We start from the raw sequence: 18276 nt of genomic DNA, 5'->3' as shown, positions 1-18276 counted from the left end.
GTGTGGGATGATAACTAAGCAATATGTTATGCTTTGTTGGGTACTTTAATCATATTCAGTAGCAAGTAACAACATCAATAGGATATGGTTAGTAGTGGTATATCTGATCAAGTTTTTTTTGGTAATCATTTTATCAATTACAACTTTTTTCAAACAAATGGCAGCTAGACAACCGAAGTCCTGGCAAACTAAACTAAATTAAGAATATGATGTAACATTTCCATATTAGAGCTATACATCAAAACAAGGCCTTTGGCACACTAAATGTCACAATAGCCACGGTGCTATACCACAAAGCACTGGCATGAGAGGGTTGTTTAATTTGCATGTATCAGCCTTCATATTAGAGTTCCATGGGAAAGAGACTTCAGATCATTTTGCAGGCCTGGTCAACAGTGCTCACCGTGTTCTATCTGCAGTGACTACCCTCATGATGTTATCTGATGGCACAGAAGATAGGTATCATCAATATACAGTTGGCTGTAACCATTTACACATTGTATTTTTTTCTCAGTGACTTTGTACCATGTGTTCTAAAGTAAACCTTTGTAGGGGTTATTTTTGCATTTAGCAAGCTTTGTGTTGGCATGATGTATTCTTCATAGAATTACATTTTAGTCATTTAGCAGACGCTCTTATCCAGAGCGACTTACAGTTAGTGAGCGCATACATTTTCATACTGGCCCCCCGTGGGAAATGAACCCACAACCCTGGCGTTGCAAGCGCCATGCTCTACCAACTGAGCTACATGGGGCATCAACTCTTTCTACAATCTAGCCCTAATGGTGATGTGATTAGTGATCTAATTAGAAACAAGCATACCATGTTACATAACTGCCTCCACAAATGCAACACTGTGTAAGTCCCAAATGTCACCCTATTCCCTAGGGCCCATAGGGATCTGGTCAAAAGTAGTGGACTATATATGGAATAGAATGACTATTGGGACCCACACATATTGTGTGTGATATCAAGAGCTCTTTTCATATGATGTCATTCCATTCGGTTATCAAAAACATTATAGGTGAGTTGTTCATTGCCTTCAGTCTTAACAAACAAAGAACAAGCATTCCTTTCCTTTAATCAAAATATGATCATTTTTATCCTCGACAGGCAAAGGTGTTACAAACAGCCGCAAATACACTACATGACCAAAAGTATGCTCATCGAACATCTCATTCCAAAATCATGGCCATTAATATGGAGTTGGTCCCCCCTTTGCTGCTATACCAGCCTCCACTCTTCTGGGAAGGCTTTCCACTAGATGTTGGAACATTGCTGCGGGGACTTGCTTCCATTCAGCCACAAGAGCATTAGTGAGGTTGGGCACTGAGGTTGGGCGATTAGGCCTGGCTCGCAGTCGGCGTTCCAGTTCATCCCAAAGGTGTTCGATGGGGTTGAGGTCAGGGCTCTGTGCAGGCCAGTCAAGTTCTTCCACACCGATCTCGACAAACCATTTCTGTATGGACCTCGCTTTGTGCACGGGGGTATTGTCATGCTGAAACAGGAAAGGGCCTTCCCCAAACTGTTGCCACAAAGTTGGAAGCACCGAATTGTCTAGAATGACATTGTATGCTGTAGCGTTAAGATTTCCCTTCACTGGAACTAAGGGGCATTGCCCGAACCATGAAAAACAGCCCCAGACCATTATTCCTCCTCCATCAAACTTTTCAGTTGGCACTATGCATTTGGGTTGGTAGCGTTCTCCTGGCATCCGCCAAACCCAGATTCGTCTGTCGGACTGTTAGATGGTGAAGCATGATTCATCACTCCAGAGAACGCGTTTCCACTGCCCCAGAGTCCAATGGCGGCAAGCTTTACACCACTCCAGCCGACATTTGGCATTGCACATGGTGATCTTAGGCTTGTGTGCGGCTGCTCGTCCATGGAAACCCATTTCATGAAGCTCCCGACGAACAGTTATTGTGCTGACATTGCTTCCAGAGGCAGTTTGGAACTCGGTAGTGAGTGTTGCAACCAAGGACAGACGATTTTTCTTCAGCACTCGGCGGTTCCGTTCTGTGAGCTTGTATAAGTAAGGCCATTCTACTGCCAATGTTTGTCTATGGAGATTGCATGGCGGTGCGCTCGATTTTATACACCTGTCAGCAACAAGTGTGGCTGAAATAGCTGAATCCCCTCATTTACATTTACATTTACATTTTAGTCATTTAGCAGACGCTCTTATCCAGAGCGACTTACAGTTAGTGAGTGCATTCATATATATATTTTTTCATACCCCCCGTGGGAAGGGGTGTCCACATACTTTTGTATATATAATGTATTTTCGCAGTGAGTCTCTTCATTATCACCATCATCATAAATGGCCATACATATCTTGTCGACTGTTTATGTGATTCAATAAAAATGTAATAAACATTGTACTTTTAGTGGGCTATTCTGAACATGAACAATCAATCCATTCCATTCTATTTTGGTTCCTAGGGCTCCAGAAGCGCTCTGAGGACGGCTGGTTCCTGGAAGGCTATCAGGTCACCCCGAAGGACGAGGTGAGGGGAGACGGCTGTAAGGAGTTCCAGCTAACCCCTCCCACTCACCCTTCCAGACCACCACAACCCGTCCCCCCAGGTGTAGCTCTCCCTTCCACTGGGGCGTATTATGTCTACCCCATGGTGGTCGACGTGGCTGGGAAGAAAATCTATTTGGCTGCCAAGTTCCTAGACATGAGAGGGGTATATCAGTGCACACAGGTACAAGTCGTACCCATGCCTGCTGGGAGCAATGTGCAGCAGTCTGGTAACCTGATAAGGCCTGGGTTCAACCAGTGCTGGGCATCCCTCGGTACTCTTCACTCCCTCCTGAGAGAGGGGAAGAGGAGCTATGCCCCACCTGTAGTGGTGGTGGGCAAGGGTGTGTATCCAATACTAAAAGCTGTTAACTCTGCCAATGATGTCAAAGTGATGCTCAGTCACGGATACTCCAGACCAGTAATAGTGGTCAAACCAGGAACTGTTGTCAGGCTACCAAACTGCGTCGCCTCTGACTCCTCATGCTGGTGGTACTCCTCTAGGCTAGGATGTCATCTGAGACAATTGTTAGCTCAGAGGGCCCTAGGAGGGTGTGCCTCACCTGTCACCACCTCAACATCTGTGAACTTCAACTAGCCAACCCTGGTGAATGACCAGCCGTCACTGGGGGTCCTATGTCCCATACTGGCCCTATGAGGAAGCCATCTAATAAAGCCAAACCCTAAGCTTTTTACTTCCCCAACTACCATCAGGGTCCAGTTGATAAGCAGAGAAAATATATAATATCCCAGATACAGAGATATCGTAGTGGCTCCAGCGTTCTTTTATTCAATTAATTACAGTGCATTCGGAAAGTATTCAGACCCCTTGACTTTTTCCAGACTTTTTCTAAAATGGATTAAATTGTTTTTTTCCCCTCATTGATCTATACACAATACCCCATAATGGCAAAGCAAAAACAGGTTTTTAGACATTTTTGCAAATGTATTCAAAATAAAAAAAATACAAACTGAAATACCTTATTTACATAAGTATTCAGACCCTTTGCTATGAGACTTGAAATTGAGCTCAGGTGCATCCTGTTTCCATTGATCATCCTTGAGATGTTTCTACATCTTGATTGGAGTCCACCTGTGGTAAATTCAATTGACTGGACATGATTTGGAAAGGCACACAACTGTCTATATAAGGTCCCACAGTTGACAGTGCATGTCAGAGCAAAAACCAAGCCATGAGGTCGAAGGAATTGTCCGTAGAGCTCCGTGACAGGATTTTGTCGAGGCACAGTTCTGGGGAAGGGTACCAGCACATTTCTGCAGCATTGAAGGTCCCCAAGGACACAGTGGCCTCCATCATTCTTAAATGGAAGAAGTTTGGAACCACCAAGACTCTTCGTAGAGCTGGCCACCCGGCCAAACTGAGCAACAGGGGGAGAAGGGCCTTGGGCAGGGAGGTGACCAAGAACCCGATGGTCACGCTGACAGAGCTCCAGTGTTCCTCTGTGGAGATGAGAGAACCTTCCAGAAGGACAACCATCTCTGCAGCACTCCACCAATCAGGCCTTTATGGTAGAGAGAGTGGCCAGACGGAAGCCACTCCTCAGTAAAAGGCACATGACAGCCCGCTTGGAGTTTGACAAAAGGCACCTAAAGGACTCTCAGACCATGAGAAACAAGATTCTCTGGTCTGATGAAACCAAGATTGAACTCTTTGGCCTGAATGCCAAGCGTCACGTCTGGAGGAAACCTGGCACCATCTCTACGGTGAAGCATGGTGGTGGTAGCATCATGCAGTGGGGATGTTTTTCAGCCGCAGGGACTGGGAGACTAGTCAGGATCAAGGGAAAGATGAACGGAGCAAAGTACAGAGAGATCCTTGATGAAAACCTGCTCCAGAGCGCTCAGGACCTCAGACTGGGGCCAAGGTTCACCTTCCAACAGGACAACGACCCGAAGCACACAGCCTCTGAATTTCCTTGAGTGGCCCAGCCAGAGCCCGGACTTGAACCCGATCGAACATCTCTGGAGAGACCTGAAAATAGCTCTGCAGTGACGCTCCCCATCCAACCTGACAGAGCTTGAGAGGATCTGCAGAGAAGAATGGGAGAAACTTGCCAAATACAGGTGTGCCAAGCTTGTAGCGTCATACCCAAGAAGACTCAAGGCTGTAATCGCTGCCAAAGTACTGAGTAAACGGTCTGAATACTTATGTAAATGGCATATTTCAGTTTTTTTGTTTTATACATTTGCAAACATTTCTAAAAACCTGTTTTTGCTTTGTTATTATGGGGTATTGTGTGTAGATTGATGAGGGGGAAAAAAACAATTTAATCAATTTTAGAATAAGGCTGTAACGTAAAAAAATGTGGAAAAAGTCAAGGGGTCTTTAATTTTTTTAAATTTAACTTTTATTTAACTAGGCAAGTCAGTTAAGAACAAATTCTTATTTACAATGACGGCCTACACCGGCCAAACCAGGACGAAGCTGGGCCAAATACTTTCCGAATGCACTGCAGGTGTGTCTCCTGATACTGGCAGGCATATATATGATAGGCTTGTTTCTGTGGCTCTGGGTTTCCTCCAGTTTTTGTATTCAAAAGTATTAATTGTAGCCTTCAAGGTGTCTGCTGTCTGTCAGGAATAAAACATAACATGCATTACTGATTGCTCAATTTTCTTGTGTATAGAACATACTATATGAACATTATTTTCTTGGTAAATATGTTTTAAGTCACAATGAATCTCTTTTTAACTTTTGGCTAATAAATAATCTTGTATTATGATTTATGACAAAATAAAACCGTTGTGACGTCATAATGTCTGGCTTTTTAGGCAGGAAGACAGGCGGGAAAATACACCAAACTACGTCACAATTGATGTTGTCCAGTGTAAAAATATCATTGGCTACTCCACTGTCACCGGGGTTGCCCTGCCCCAGATTGCAGGGGTTAGAGAATAAAATTGAAGTCTATCGCTTTAAATTCCAATCTCTGATACAGCAGAGATCATAAAGTCTGTCAGTAGAGGGTGGGAAATATTATAAATTACACCTGAAATATTCTTCATATTTCATAGTATAGTCGTTGACGACCAGAATCGTTTATATTCATACTTATTTATTTAATCACTGTGTTCAATTAGATAGGTATTTCAAAAGGTAAGTTACCTTTTTTAGCTAAACTCTAACGTTAGCTAGCATACTTTCTAGTTAGCCAATGCTTTGTCTAACGATAACATTTTATTTATGGATAGTTAGCTAACTACTGTAGTTGTTCTCGGGGGAAAAAGTTAACATTTGAGTTAGTGAAGGTCTTTGTTGGCTCACTGTATGTGTCTTCAATTCATTCCATGTCGACAATTCGAGCTAAAATTGAATAAAAAGTCTTGCTGTTTTAGTCAGGCAGGCATGGTATCATGTGATGGCTAAACTATCTCTGGCTGAACCCCGAATATGACCGTGTTCAATGTATTTTTGTCATTGACTAACTAGTCGGCCTTTGTATTATGTGCAATGCTAACACTAGCACTGGTCTCGACACTATTCCTTGCTAACCAGCTCTGTTCAAGAAAACCCTGCATACCGGGTTAGGATTCAGGCACTTGCAGGAGCGTGTTAGCCGGTCAGAATAGACCAATGTGCATTGGCTAGTTACAAAGTGATTGGTGCTAGCTGTCTAACGTTTCTTCAATTCATGAAATTGAGCCACATGATTTTGCATGGAAGTGTTGATGCACATTATTACACGAAGAAAAATTGATAGGGGTAAACAAAGTTGTCAGACAAGGTAGCAAACGTTACAGTAGCTAACCGTGTTGAAGAAAAAGCAACGACGCCACAAATCTAGTTTAGCGCCATTAGCTGCCTAACGTTAGCTAACAACGTACCAGCTCCACTATAATTTCATTAGTAACCGGTGGGGGGCCTGAACTGTGCATTTTGTAAAAAAAATAAACTGAAATTACATTGGGGTAATGGTATTTATCAATGCACGAAGTGTTAACGTTGGCTAACTAGGAGCTAGCTAGCAAGTTTGCCCGATTTAGCCTAGCAAACTAGCTACTTCCCCAGCCCAGTTGTAGCAAGCTAACGTTAGCTAGCTAATCCTATTTTACATTAAAAATATGCCACCCTACACTAACTAGTTTGCTAAATACACTTACAAATAAGACGAAGCGTCTTTCAATGCGTTTGGAATTAGTCTACAATTTCTAGTAATATTTGTGGTATGTCTATCTTGGTATCAAGGACAGGGAAATGATTCGACGATGCCACACAAAAATAGACATCCAGCTACGACAGAGGCTGTACCAGGTCGTGGGAGGCCTTCCGCAGTTTCCGTCACAATATGCCTGGCCACTATCAAACAAATGAAATTAAGATTAACATAATTTGTTCATTTGATTAGTAAAATGTGTTTATACAATCTCTCAACTCTTATATGAGAACGTCTCGCTGAAGTCGACCTGTGTTTGAACCCCTCTTTTGTGTCCCCGTGGATAAACGTGATGGCGCAGTTGCACGCTGGTGTGTGATAACAAAGTAGTTAGTTAGCTAACCAACTAGCAACAACTACTATTGATGGGAGACATGAAGGAAAATATGTATCATTATATAATTTGCACTCGATCAAATTGGTGCATTGTGGTTTAAAAGTGAGTTGACCACATTTACTTTGTCTTCATATTCTCTGCTCAACTCATTTCAAAAGAAAGTAACGTCTTAATACCCAGTTTCTGTACACAATTTACTATTCGTTCAAATTGACATGCAAATAACATTCATGAACGACTCATAAGTTGCTCAGTTTTCCATTGGTTCTGGTATTAAGATTTGATATTGTACATGTTGCCTCAAGAAGGATGAGTTGTCATGGCTTTGTTTTCCTTCTGCAATGCTGACTTGCATTTTCTCAGGTCACTTCAAAGTAGTATTTCATATCACGACTAAAATATGTTTTGTTCACGTTCTGTTTCAGCACTTCATATTGTTTACCAAAGAAATGGTGATGGAGAAGCCAAGTCCCCTGCTTGTAGGGCGGGAGTTTGTGAGGCAGTATTACACACTCTTAAACAAAGCACCCGATTTCCTGCACAGGTACTGACCGATTTTGTGTAGATTGAATAGCCCACAGTATGTGATAACCTTCCATTGCTTTATGTAGACTTGTGCCAGCAGGACTTTGAATGTCTCTGCTTTGTCATGACAGGTTTTATGGAAGGAACTCCTCCTATGTTCACGGCGGACTCGACTCCAACGGGAAGCTGGCGGAGGCGGTGTATGGCCAAGCGGTAAGTGTCAATAACCTAAATCAAAGATACAGATGAAAAGTGCCTGTTTTGAAAAACATAGCACAGTCAAGAGTCCTGACTAGGGATGCTTTCCATGCAAATCTCAAGCAAATTAGATTTTGTAAATATATTTTTTTAATGGCCTTCAAATGCTGTGATGTAATAATGCAGGAAATTTGATTCTATTATAAACCACTCCTGGCCTTGTGACCTATTTCTAACTGTACTTCCTTCACCCTACCCAGGAAATCCACAAGAAGGTATTGTCCCTGCAGTTCCAAGAATGCCACACGAAGATCAGACACGTGGACGCCCATGCCACGCTGACTGACGGCGTTGTGGTCCAGGTGCTGGGTGAGCTCTCCAACAACGGCCAGCCCATGAGGAAGTTCATGCAGACCTTTGTGCTCGCTCCAGAGGTGCGTAGTACGGTAGGCTAAAGGGCGGGGCTCACTGCACACACTTAATTAAGCATTGGTTAGTTGGCATTTTTTAATTCTCACTCACTGGGAATTCTGGATTGGAGGCACAAAATGGGAGAATGAGTTGAAATGGAGCCGACTACCTGAGTTGTGTTCAGTAGGGCACAATGTTCAGAAAGTACCTCCCCGATTCACTCAGTTTCAAAGCATTCTGTGCCTGCTGAACACAACTCTGCACTTGTCCAATAGGAACACTTGCTTTCTGTTCTCAATACTTTTTTAGAATACGAAACCCCTCAACTATGAGGAAAATCAAATTTGTGTCAGCTAATGCAGCACAGATACTAATAGCATGTTGTCTGGCTATTTCCACAGGGTTCTGTGGCAAACAAATTCTACGTACACAATGACATCTTCCGCTATGAGGATGAGGTTTTCGGTGACTCTGAGGCTGAACTTGATGAGGGTAAGAAATTCTGCACTTTGTCCAGTTTAAATTATCTTCAATGTAGAATTTGGATGTTGAGTTTATGGTCTGTATACTTGATTTTGTTAATCGATGATACCTCTACCTCAGAATCTGAAGAGGAGGTTGAGGAGGAGCAAGAGGATAGACAGCCGTCCCCAGAGCCACTCCAGGACAGTCCTAACAGCACTACTTACTATGAGCCTCACCCTGTCATGTAAGTCTATGCCATGGAGACTACCATGCCAGTTTGATAAGGATGTTTAGATCAAAGGCGACTAAATGTAGATTAGATGTACTTTATGATTTGTTTAGAGAAATTGACTTTACGTACAGGAAGTGCACTGCATAAAATCAACAACAATAAGTAAACATGGCATACCGTTGGTATATAAACTCACCGGCCAGTTTATTAGGTACGCCCATCTAGTTCCGGGTCGGACCCCTCTTTGCCTCCAGAACAGCCTGAATTCTTCGGGGCATTCTACAAGGTGTCGGAAACGTTCCACTGGGATGTTGGTCCATGCTGACGCAATGGCATCACGCAGTTGCTGCGGATTGTTCGCAGCATGAATGTACCGCCGTCCAGCCCGTTCCATCTCATCCCAGAGATGCTCTATTGGGTTGAGGTCTGGGGACTGCCCAGGTCAATCAAGTAAACTGAACTCGATGTCATGTTCCAGGCGCTGTTTTTCCGCACCTCGATTGTGCAATCTTGGTGACCGTGTGCCCACGAGCCGCTTTTTGTTTTTACCTGATGGGTGTGGAAACCGGTGTGGTCGTCTGCTGCAATAGCTCATCTGTGACCAGGATCAACGAGTTGCGCAGTTCTGCACACCACTGTTGGACTGTGCCGTTATTGGTGTAATTGTGGCTCGCCTGTTAGCTTGCACGATTCTTGCCATTCTTCTTTGACCTCTCTCATCAACGAGCTGTTCTCGCCCACAGGACTGCCGCTGACTGGATGTATTTTGTTTGTGCCACCATTCACGGTAAACCCTAGACACTGTCGTGCCTGAAAAGCCCAGGAGGGCGACCGTTTCTGAGATACTAGATCCGGCCCTGGATACTGGATCATACCACATCTCAAGTCTCTTAGGTCACAAGTTTTGCCCATTCTAATGTTCAATCGAACAGTAGCTGGATGCCTGTCTGCCTGCTTTATATAGCAGGCCACGTGACTCACTCTCTGTAGGAGCGGTCCATTTTCATGAACGGGGTGGGGTACCAAATAAACTGGCCAGTGAGTGTACAGTTGCATCATATTTGTGTCAAGAAGAAATGTGACTGACTCCAATTACATTGAGCTTGTATCTGAGCGTATAATAAGGTACATCTAGGCGACCAGCTGTATAAAACTGGATTGATTTGTGTTCCATTTAGCAATGGTGTTGAGGAGCCCATGGAGGAGCCGGCTCCAGAGCCTGAGCCCGAGCCTGAACCGGAGCCCGAGGTAGAAGAGCTGAAGCCCGACGTGGAGGAGAAGGTGATGGAGGAGCTGGAGGAGAAGGCCCCCTCCCCGGTCCCCGTAGAGTCCCCACCCAACACCCAGGAGGCCCCCAAGGTTGGTCCACTCTCCTGGTGATGTTGCAGTAAAACACATTGATATGATGACTAACATCACAATAACGTTACAATAACATGCAAGTTGCATCTGAAATCGCACTGCTATTCTCTATAGATCGCTGGTCAAAAGTTAACTATAGAGGGAATAGGGTGCCATTTCCGAAATAGCACTATTGTACTGATTACTGTCAAGATATCTGCCTTTCAAAATAATATTGTGCGAGGAAAGTATATTGTACTGTGTTCTACTGATTGGCACGGTTGAATTCTGACTGAATTCCTGGCAGACCTTCTCCTGGGCCTCGGTGACCAGTAAAAACCTGCCTCCTAGCGGTACAGGACCGTCCTCTGGAATCCCCCCCCATGTTGTTAAAGCACCAAGCTCACAGGTAACCCCCCCCCGTGTCATGTGTGTGTCTAGGCTGAGTGTTGTACCAGTGGTCTGTGGTCAAGAAGGTCTCATCTCCTGTGTGTGTCGTGCTCCTTTACAGCCCAGAGTGGAGACCAAGCCTGACACCCAGACGGCCCCTCTCCGGGGACCCCGGGACCAGCGCACCCGCGACAGACCAGCCTTCGTACAGCGAGCACCCAGACCTGGTAAGACCAGTGGGAGCAAATGGCAATTTTATTTTTCTATAGACTCGCTGTCTATACGCTCAATATGCTCTTGTTTTTAGGTCTGCCTATTTCTAAACATGTCACAGGTGCTCACACTTCTGTTCTAGTCTTTATTCTTTACACCTGGGTCAATGTGTGCATGTCTCTGTCACTTAGATGGTGTTGCACCTTCAGAATCACAAACTGGGAAACCCCACTTCAGTTTTGTCAACAAAGGTAATAAAGCTGTGACTTTCTACTAAATGGGCTTTCTTCAGTGTTGGCACAGAGTGATGGTGCAGATGGTAGCTAACGACAGTTGTCCTGACTGCAGGTCGGGGCGAGGCGGACCCCGGTGAGATGGACAGCAGAAGGATTATCCGGTACCCTGACAGCCACCAGCTCTTTGTGGGAAACCTCCCTCACGACATCGACGAGGCAGAGCTCAAGGACTTCTTCATGAGTAAGCGCTCATACACACGGATGGTTATTTAACCGTGCCATTTTTCAGGTTGTTCAAAGTATCAATGGCGATTAAATCAATATAATTGTGTGCATTTGGAATAGTTTACATGAATAAAGATCGTATACCCTTTTTGGTAAGGTGTGACTAACAAGTTCAACTCTAGATGAAAGTAGCAGGAGGAGAGTGTGATTTTCTGTATTTGAAATGGAAAACTCATGTCTTCCTTCAGCTTTTGGTAACGTAGTGGAGCTGAGGATCAACACCAAGGGAGTCGGAGGAAAGCTGCCCAACTTTGGATTCGTGGTCTTCGATGACTCTGACCCTGTCCAGAGAATCCTGGGGGCGAAGGTAGGGGGGGCAAGTACTACCTTTATCATTATCCCCCTCATTCACGCTGGTGTTTTGGTGGCACACGGACTAGTGTTGTATGTCACCACCGTTGGGTTTTCTGCACAGTGTCCTAATCCCCCAATCTGGAGCCCATTTTCCCTTTGTTTGAATATCATCTATAGGGGACTGTTGGGTATTCAGGGTTTTTCTGTATCAAAATGGTGCTTAGGTGGCGATGGGTGCGGGAAATTTGAGTGTGTGTATCTATATCTATTTTCTACATGCTTATATCTGGTTTTAGTCATTTTAAGTTTACATTGAAAAAGTTTTTCCATCCTGACAATATAAAATGTTTTAACTGTTTGGACATAGGTGGCCTGAACACTTAGGCGGCCTGCCCAATACTTTTCTGTGCAGAAAAAACCCTGGTATTGATATTTCTCTCTTACTGCAATTGTTCTCTATTCAAGAGGTAATACGTTTTGTCCGAAACGATAAACACAATTGAACAATCTAAGATGCAACAATAGGGTTTTATGGTGTGCAAACCAGTGAATGAGGAGGATTGTGAAACGGGTGTTAGAAAAGGGTATTTTCTTAAGGTCCCCAATCACCTGCTAATCCTGTATTAACGGTCCCCTCGTTTCCGTCCTGTAGCCCATCATGTTCCGCGGCGAGGTACGTCTGAACGTAGAGGAGAAGAAGACCAGGGCGGTGCGTGAGCGGGAGGTTCGCGGCGGAGACGACCGCAGAGATATGGGGAGACGCGGCGACAGGGGGCCTGGCGGCCCGCGAGGAGGCGTGGCTGGCAGCGGGATGATGCGTGACGGCAGGGGCCCCCCACCCAGGGGCGGCATGGGGGCTCCCAAGCCCGGCATGGGCTCCGGAAGAGGGGCAGGAGGATCGGCCGAGGGCCGCTTCACCACCCAGCGCCGCTGAGAGCGCCACCTGCAGTTCGGAAGTAGTACCATGTTCTTCATCTTCGACCGTTCTCGTTAACGAAAAAAATCTACATGTATAAACGTATATACTTTTTTTGTTTATTTTCGGTAAAAAAGTATTTTTGGCTTTGGAATGTGACACAACCTGTCAACTATTTCTTCTTTGATGTGACAGACAAAAACAAGCAAATGTAAAATTTGCATTTTCGCTTTACTTAGCTGTGAGCTGAGCGTCCTTTTCCAGTGTTCTCAAGAATTCACAGACATTAATTTGTAAATTTGAGGAAAAGCAACCAGGAGTAATCTGCAACGTTATAGGAGGGACTGATAGACTTTTACCTACGATAATACAGCCCATCATTTGGAATAGAGATTATTACACCTCGACTTACCGGGGCGCTATGTCACGACACCCCTCTTATTGCACATTTTATATGTGGGAGTTCTCTGCCCGTTACTGTTGGAAAAGCATGAGGTGTGAATTTCCTGCTATGGGGGAAAGGTTTGCCTTTCTTTTTTTCTTTTTCAAAGAACACTGCTTAAAACGACAACAAATTGCATAATGCACTCATCAATATGCACTAATGGGTACTTTCGTCATGTTACATTGACATCCTGGGAACGCAGCTGGTTGAGACATCTACTGTTGTCTCAAAGCTAAACGGCGTGACAAGGCAGGCCTCCACTTCAGGCCTGTTTACTGTGACCAATATACTTTTTTATTTTTCTCATCTGACCTGCGAACCAATAACTATGCTTCAATTACTGCTGGAATCCAACAACAAGACACAACAAACCAATCTACAGAATCATTATTTTCCTAAATGAATTTAATAAAAAGCTCAAATTTCCTGGACTTTACCAAACGGGGAAATAAAAGGATGATCCAGAGACAGAAACCAAGCTGACCAATAGGAGAGTGGTGGTGATAATGTTGGTGTAGGCTCGCTCACTATTCTTTGTTAATACAAGGTTTGTTTGTTCTTTTTTTCTCTTCCCTACCTTGCCAGAACCGTGAAACTGGGCCCCCCCCCCCTCTTCTCCCCCCATTCCCTGTCAGAGTACGGAGTAACATAATAAATGTACAGCAAAAATCATAGTTTACTGTATGATTTGGTTTTTATTTTCCTTCAACTTGATTATAAAAGCATGATGGTGCCTTCTATTTCATCTTTCCAGTCTTACTAGTGAGTTGAGGTCAGGGTGTCCGGTGTCGCTCCTCTCTTTGGTAAGCGGCGCAGCTCCAGTTGAACTACTATACCTACTGAGGCCAGGAGAATTTGCATTATTCTTCACAGGATTATAAAATTTTTCTGCTGCCCATTTCACTCTCCCATATGTACTGTTCAACTACCTAAGATGACGTGCTGCAAGTTTTGTGCGTTTGTTTATAGTATCTGCTCTGGGGGTTTGAAGAGACTAGAGAGACAACGGGTCCCTTAAGTTTTAATGTTAAACGTCCAAGAGATGAATTATTATGTTAAAGAAACGACTCCTTGGAACATACTAGTCATGGTGTGTGATTCTTGGTCAGTCAAGCCTTGACAAACAGGATCAGTTGACGAGTTTGGATCTGCAGTATTGACAAACTGTTTGCTTGGTAACTAACGGACAGTGAAAATGAAATGCACTCTTAAACGAAAGACGTTATATTGCACGGTTCAGACATGGGCTACTAGACAGTTCTGAATCGGTACAGTCAGGCGGAGCATCGTAGTCTTTGTGTCTCGAACGGTGGCACACGGAATAAGCCCTGGACCCAAGCACATCCGACTGTTTCATCAACAAAAACATTTTTCGTTGGCAGCAATTTTTGTAAAATAGTCGTCTTAGGTGTGGTTTAGCCTTAGTGCTAACCTTATCTGGGGTGACACTCGCACTCACTTTTTTTAATCCATTTATGGTTCCATATTTTTAAAAGTATGCACGTGTACTGATTTTTCATTATAATTTTTTTTGCTTCAATAAGGCAAGTAAAAATAAGAAGTACACTGCCAGTGAAATGGGAAGTTATCTTTTTGTGACTGAAAGGGAAGACCTCGGTTTCAACCTGGAATAGAATTGGGGAGGAGAACTGACAAATATTTTGCAATTCTTTTTTCTTATACTGGTCTTCTTGCACTGAAAAGGGAAGTTCAATCTGATGTAGCGCCTTTTTCAAAATGGCGTACTGAGGTCTTCCTTGTCAGGTTGTATTGCGCTATTTCCAACATTTTCTGGGACAATCTGTCACGGTAAAAACACTTTCCTCATCCTCCCCCGCTATTTTATTTTTGTTAATTTGATTAATTATGAATAATAATTATATTCAGGCAATTATTTGTATTATTTTGGGATGAGATTCTATTCGCCAACCATGAAGATAAATACTTGCTCACCCATACAGCTAAAGTGGAAGGTTCAGATCAACTAGGATGACATAGCTCTCATAATAATTCATTTTCTCGTGGAGTGGGCCAGCTTAAAAAGACCGTCACGCTGGTGTTTCACGTATGTAGTGTTTCCTGAAATGCATGTATTACCTTTGGTTGGAAGGGAGCGATTAGCCGAACACTGGTGTGTGTGTGATGGGAAGAGGCCATTTTGAAATTGAGCCCCTTTCTCCTGGAACCCAGTGTTGGTCACTGCAGAGCTACACCCCTTAGGCCTCTCATGTTTCCACATATGGACAAGTTTCACAGTTGCCTATATACTCATAACGTGAGTTTCAGAATATGGCTAAGAAAAGAGCACTTGCTGCGATTATACTTTTGCAACGAGGGAGAGGAGAGTCAGTCGAGTGGAAAGCCATCACGCTTTCTGCCTAGTTTTCTGAAGTCAATGCTTTAAAACTCAGTGGCGTTAAAAATAAAAAATAAAACGTTTCTTGTGAGCAGATTTGTACTTTATTGTTTTTGCGCTGAAATTTAAGTTCTACCCCCAAGTTTCAAAGGACCACCTAAACTACAGCAAAGGCTGTAAACTTTTTCCACTGTTGAAAAATGCTGTAGAGTGAATTTAAATGTATATCATTTCAGGCCTCTTTTCAGTGGAATAGGATTTCCTTCCTGGCTTTAGCAAGTGTGGTATGCTAAACAGTCAGTTGGTTGCCATCTTCATTTACTGTGTTTACCTTCTACTTGTTGCTAGTAGAAACAAATAAATGTGTTGCAGGTGGAGCAAATTTGTTTTAGTTTTCCATTTTGAATGTGTTGGACTTAACATACAATAAACTACTGATATCTGCAACAGTCATCACGGTTGTCATGTTTTAAGGGGCACAGCAGTCAACCAAAGTGTCGTAGAATACAAAGAAAGGAGCCCCAAGATGTTTGATCCTACTTGAGAATATTAGTAAAGCCAGAATTAACGTGGGTCTCAACTATACAGAACAAAAATATAAACGCAACATGTAAAGTGTTGGTTTCATGAGCTGAAATGAAAGATCCCAGAAATGTTCCATACGCACAAAAAGCTTCTTTCTCTCAAATGTTGTGCACAAATTTGTTTGCATCCCTGTTAGGGAGCGTTTTTACTTTGCCAAGATAATCCATCCACCCACCTGACAGGTGTGGCATAGCAAGAAGCTGATTAAATAGCATAGTCATTACACAGGTGCACCTTGTGCTGGGGAGAATAAAAGGCCACTCTAAAATGTGCAGTTTTGTTACGCAACACGATGCCACAGATGTCTCAAGTTTTGAGGGAGCGTGCAATTGGCATGCTGACTGCAGGAATGTCCACCAGGGCTGTTGCCAGATAATTGAATGTTCATTTCTCTACCATAAACCGCCTCCGTTTTAGAGAATTTGGCAGTACGTCCAACCGGCCTCACAACCGCAGACCACGTGTAACCACGCCAGCCCAGGACTTCTACTTCCGGCTTCTTCACCTAGCTCCCCAGTGGGTGGGCCTATGCCCTCCCAGGCCCACCCATGGCTGCGCCCCTACCCAGTCGTGAAATCCATAGATTAGGCCTAATGAGTTAATTTGAATTGACTGATTTCCGTATATGAACTGTAACTCAGTAAAATCTTTGAAATTGTTGCATGTTGCGTTTATATTTTTGTTCAGTAAAGGTGCCACAGCCATAGTCATAATTATGGCTAAACTCTGCCTATTTCTACAATAAAATCTGATTTTAAACCTAACCTTAACAACACTTCTAATTTATAATGAAAGGAACGTTTCTTATTGGCAGTCCATCCCTGTTTCAGTCCCTTTTTTCCCCAGTTTGGTGCATAATGAACACCACCCAGTTCCAGCTCCTCCTGTGGTAACTGCCTTGTGCAGCCGAGGTTGACCACACAGGTCTGCGTATTTGTCGACACAGCCATGAAACTCTCAGATAATGAATCCATTAATCATTGTTCATTCTGACTTTATTAAAAGTTGCACTCAGCGAGACTGGCTTTCTTTGCGATGCAGGGTGTAATTTGTATTGTGCAAGCATCGTGATTCTGAAGGTAACATGTTAAACGTATTCATTGAGTGTCATTAAATGGTTGAGCACTGCAGTCCAAAACAACTCAAAGACAGTTTATGAAAAGGAAATGGTTTATTTTTGTCATGTAAGCATATACGCATGATGCTGTGAGTGACCTTTTTAAAAAAACATGATGCTTATCAGCCTCTACCGACCTCTTGTCTGGGACAGTAATGGAGTCTTAGCACCAGAAACTCTCAGCCATAGAAATAGAATCTATAGAATGGACACTCCCATTCTATTTATAAATGGTCTCAGGACCCCAATACTTCAGTCACCCAGAGAATTATCTTCAGATGAACCTCCATGCAAAGCCCGGACATAGGCTGAGAATACAGAGGGGGGCATGGGGTAGTTGGGCAAACTGCCATAACCTTCTCTGGGAAACCAGCTCATGGGTTGGGGATGGCGTGCTGCACCTCTCTGAGGGACAAAGAACATTGGTGGTGCAGGAGGGAAGCTATTTATGTTGGGGGCAACAGGCCTGATGGGTAGGTATGGGACAACTGGAACCTGAGGTTGTGGAGCTTCCTTTGCCTTTTCCTTGTCTTTGTTATTGTCCAGGTGTGGGCTGCTGGTGGTAACTGTGGTCGGGGTTGGTTGAGTCTGAACCTGAGGGGTTGGGAGGTCGTCCATGACTGATACGACCTTACATGGAGACTCATCACGGTTGATGATGTCTATCTCAGCAGCATCGTTCATGCTCAACAGCGTGTGAATAACATGTTCAGATTGCCCAGAATGCAGCTCTGTGAAAATAAACATAAGCGAGAAAGTTGTGTTTGTTGTCAATTAATCAAATTATATAAATGCCACCAAAGATCGACATAAGAGATCAATCATGTTTACTCAGTAGTCTTTAGCCTGGGATCCAAGCTGAATATCACACCATGTCGCTGAAACAATAGTTATACTGATCAATATTCCGTTTGGATTCCAAGCTAGTCTGAATGTATAGATTTTTTGGCTCACCTTGTCTGTCAACTCTGTGCACCTCTCCTCTCCCCTTCTCCAGGTAGTCTCCCACTCTGTGCACCTCTCCTCTCCCCTTCTCCAGGTAGTCTCCCGTGGGAATGGCTCCTCGATCGGGCCAGGAAGTGGGAGTCTCATCATTCCTCTCTGGATGACATTCAAGACATTGTGAAAGTGCTGCTATTGGCTGCACTTGCTGAACAGTAAGGGACAGTTTCCCAAACACAGATTAATCTTTAGTTCTGGCCTAAAAATCTTTCTAAATGGAAAATCT

The 18276-nt window shown here is 43.8% G+C and overlaps 1 protein-coding gene across 4 annotated transcripts; it reads left to right on the top strand.

Moving 5' to 3' along the window:
- The first annotated feature begins 5457 nt into the window (after positions 1 to 5457).
- Positions 5458 to 15799, top strand: g3bp2a (G3BP stress granule assembly factor 2a). Of its 4 annotated transcripts, none has more exons than XM_041843172.2 (13): positions 5458 to 5645; positions 7465 to 7583; positions 7696 to 7777; positions 8023 to 8196; positions 8575 to 8665; positions 8777 to 8882; positions 10049 to 10229; positions 10519 to 10620; positions 10723 to 10828; positions 11006 to 11065; positions 11163 to 11291; positions 11524 to 11642; positions 12282 to 15799. In XM_041843172.2, the coding sequence occupies exons 2-13, from the start codon at positions 7489 to 7491 to the stop codon at positions 12561 to 12563; spliced, it is 1527 nt and encodes a 508-aa protein (XP_041699106.2). In that variant the 5' UTR covers positions 5458 to 5645; positions 7465 to 7488; the 3' UTR covers positions 12564 to 15799. The 4 variants fall into 4 exon arrangements, with proteins under 4 accessions (XP_041699106.2, XP_045062275.1, XP_045062274.1 ...); XM_045206340.1 differs by having other exon boundaries at positions 11524 to 11651; XM_045206339.1 differs by having other exon boundaries at positions 8023 to 8208.
- The last annotated feature ends 2477 nt before the right edge of the window (positions 15800 to 18276 follow it).

The sequence above is a fragment of the Coregonus clupeaformis genome, chromosome 22 (assembly GCF_020615455.1).
Source record: "Coregonus clupeaformis isolate EN_2021a chromosome 22, ASM2061545v1, whole genome shotgun sequence".
In the NCBI taxonomy this organism is placed as follows: domain Eukaryota; kingdom Metazoa; phylum Chordata; class Actinopteri; order Salmoniformes; family Salmonidae; genus Coregonus; species Coregonus clupeaformis.
This window is presented reverse-complemented; position numbering and strand designations above follow the sequence as displayed.

Bases quoted from the DNA above. Each gene is read 5' to 3' on its own strand.
- g3bp2a (XM_045206338.1), top strand. From the start codon at position 7,489: ATGGTGATGGAGAAGCCAAGTCCCCTGCTTGTAGGGCGGGAGTTTGTG. The intron at 8,883-10,048 runs GTAAGTCTATGC...TGTTCCATTTAG, and splicing joins TATGAGCCTCACCCTGTCAT to CAATGGTGTTGAGGAGCCCA. The intron at 11,292-11,523 runs GTAAGCGCTCAT...GTCTTCCTTCAG, and splicing joins GCTCAAGGACTTCTTCATGA to CTTTTGGTAACGTAGTGGAG.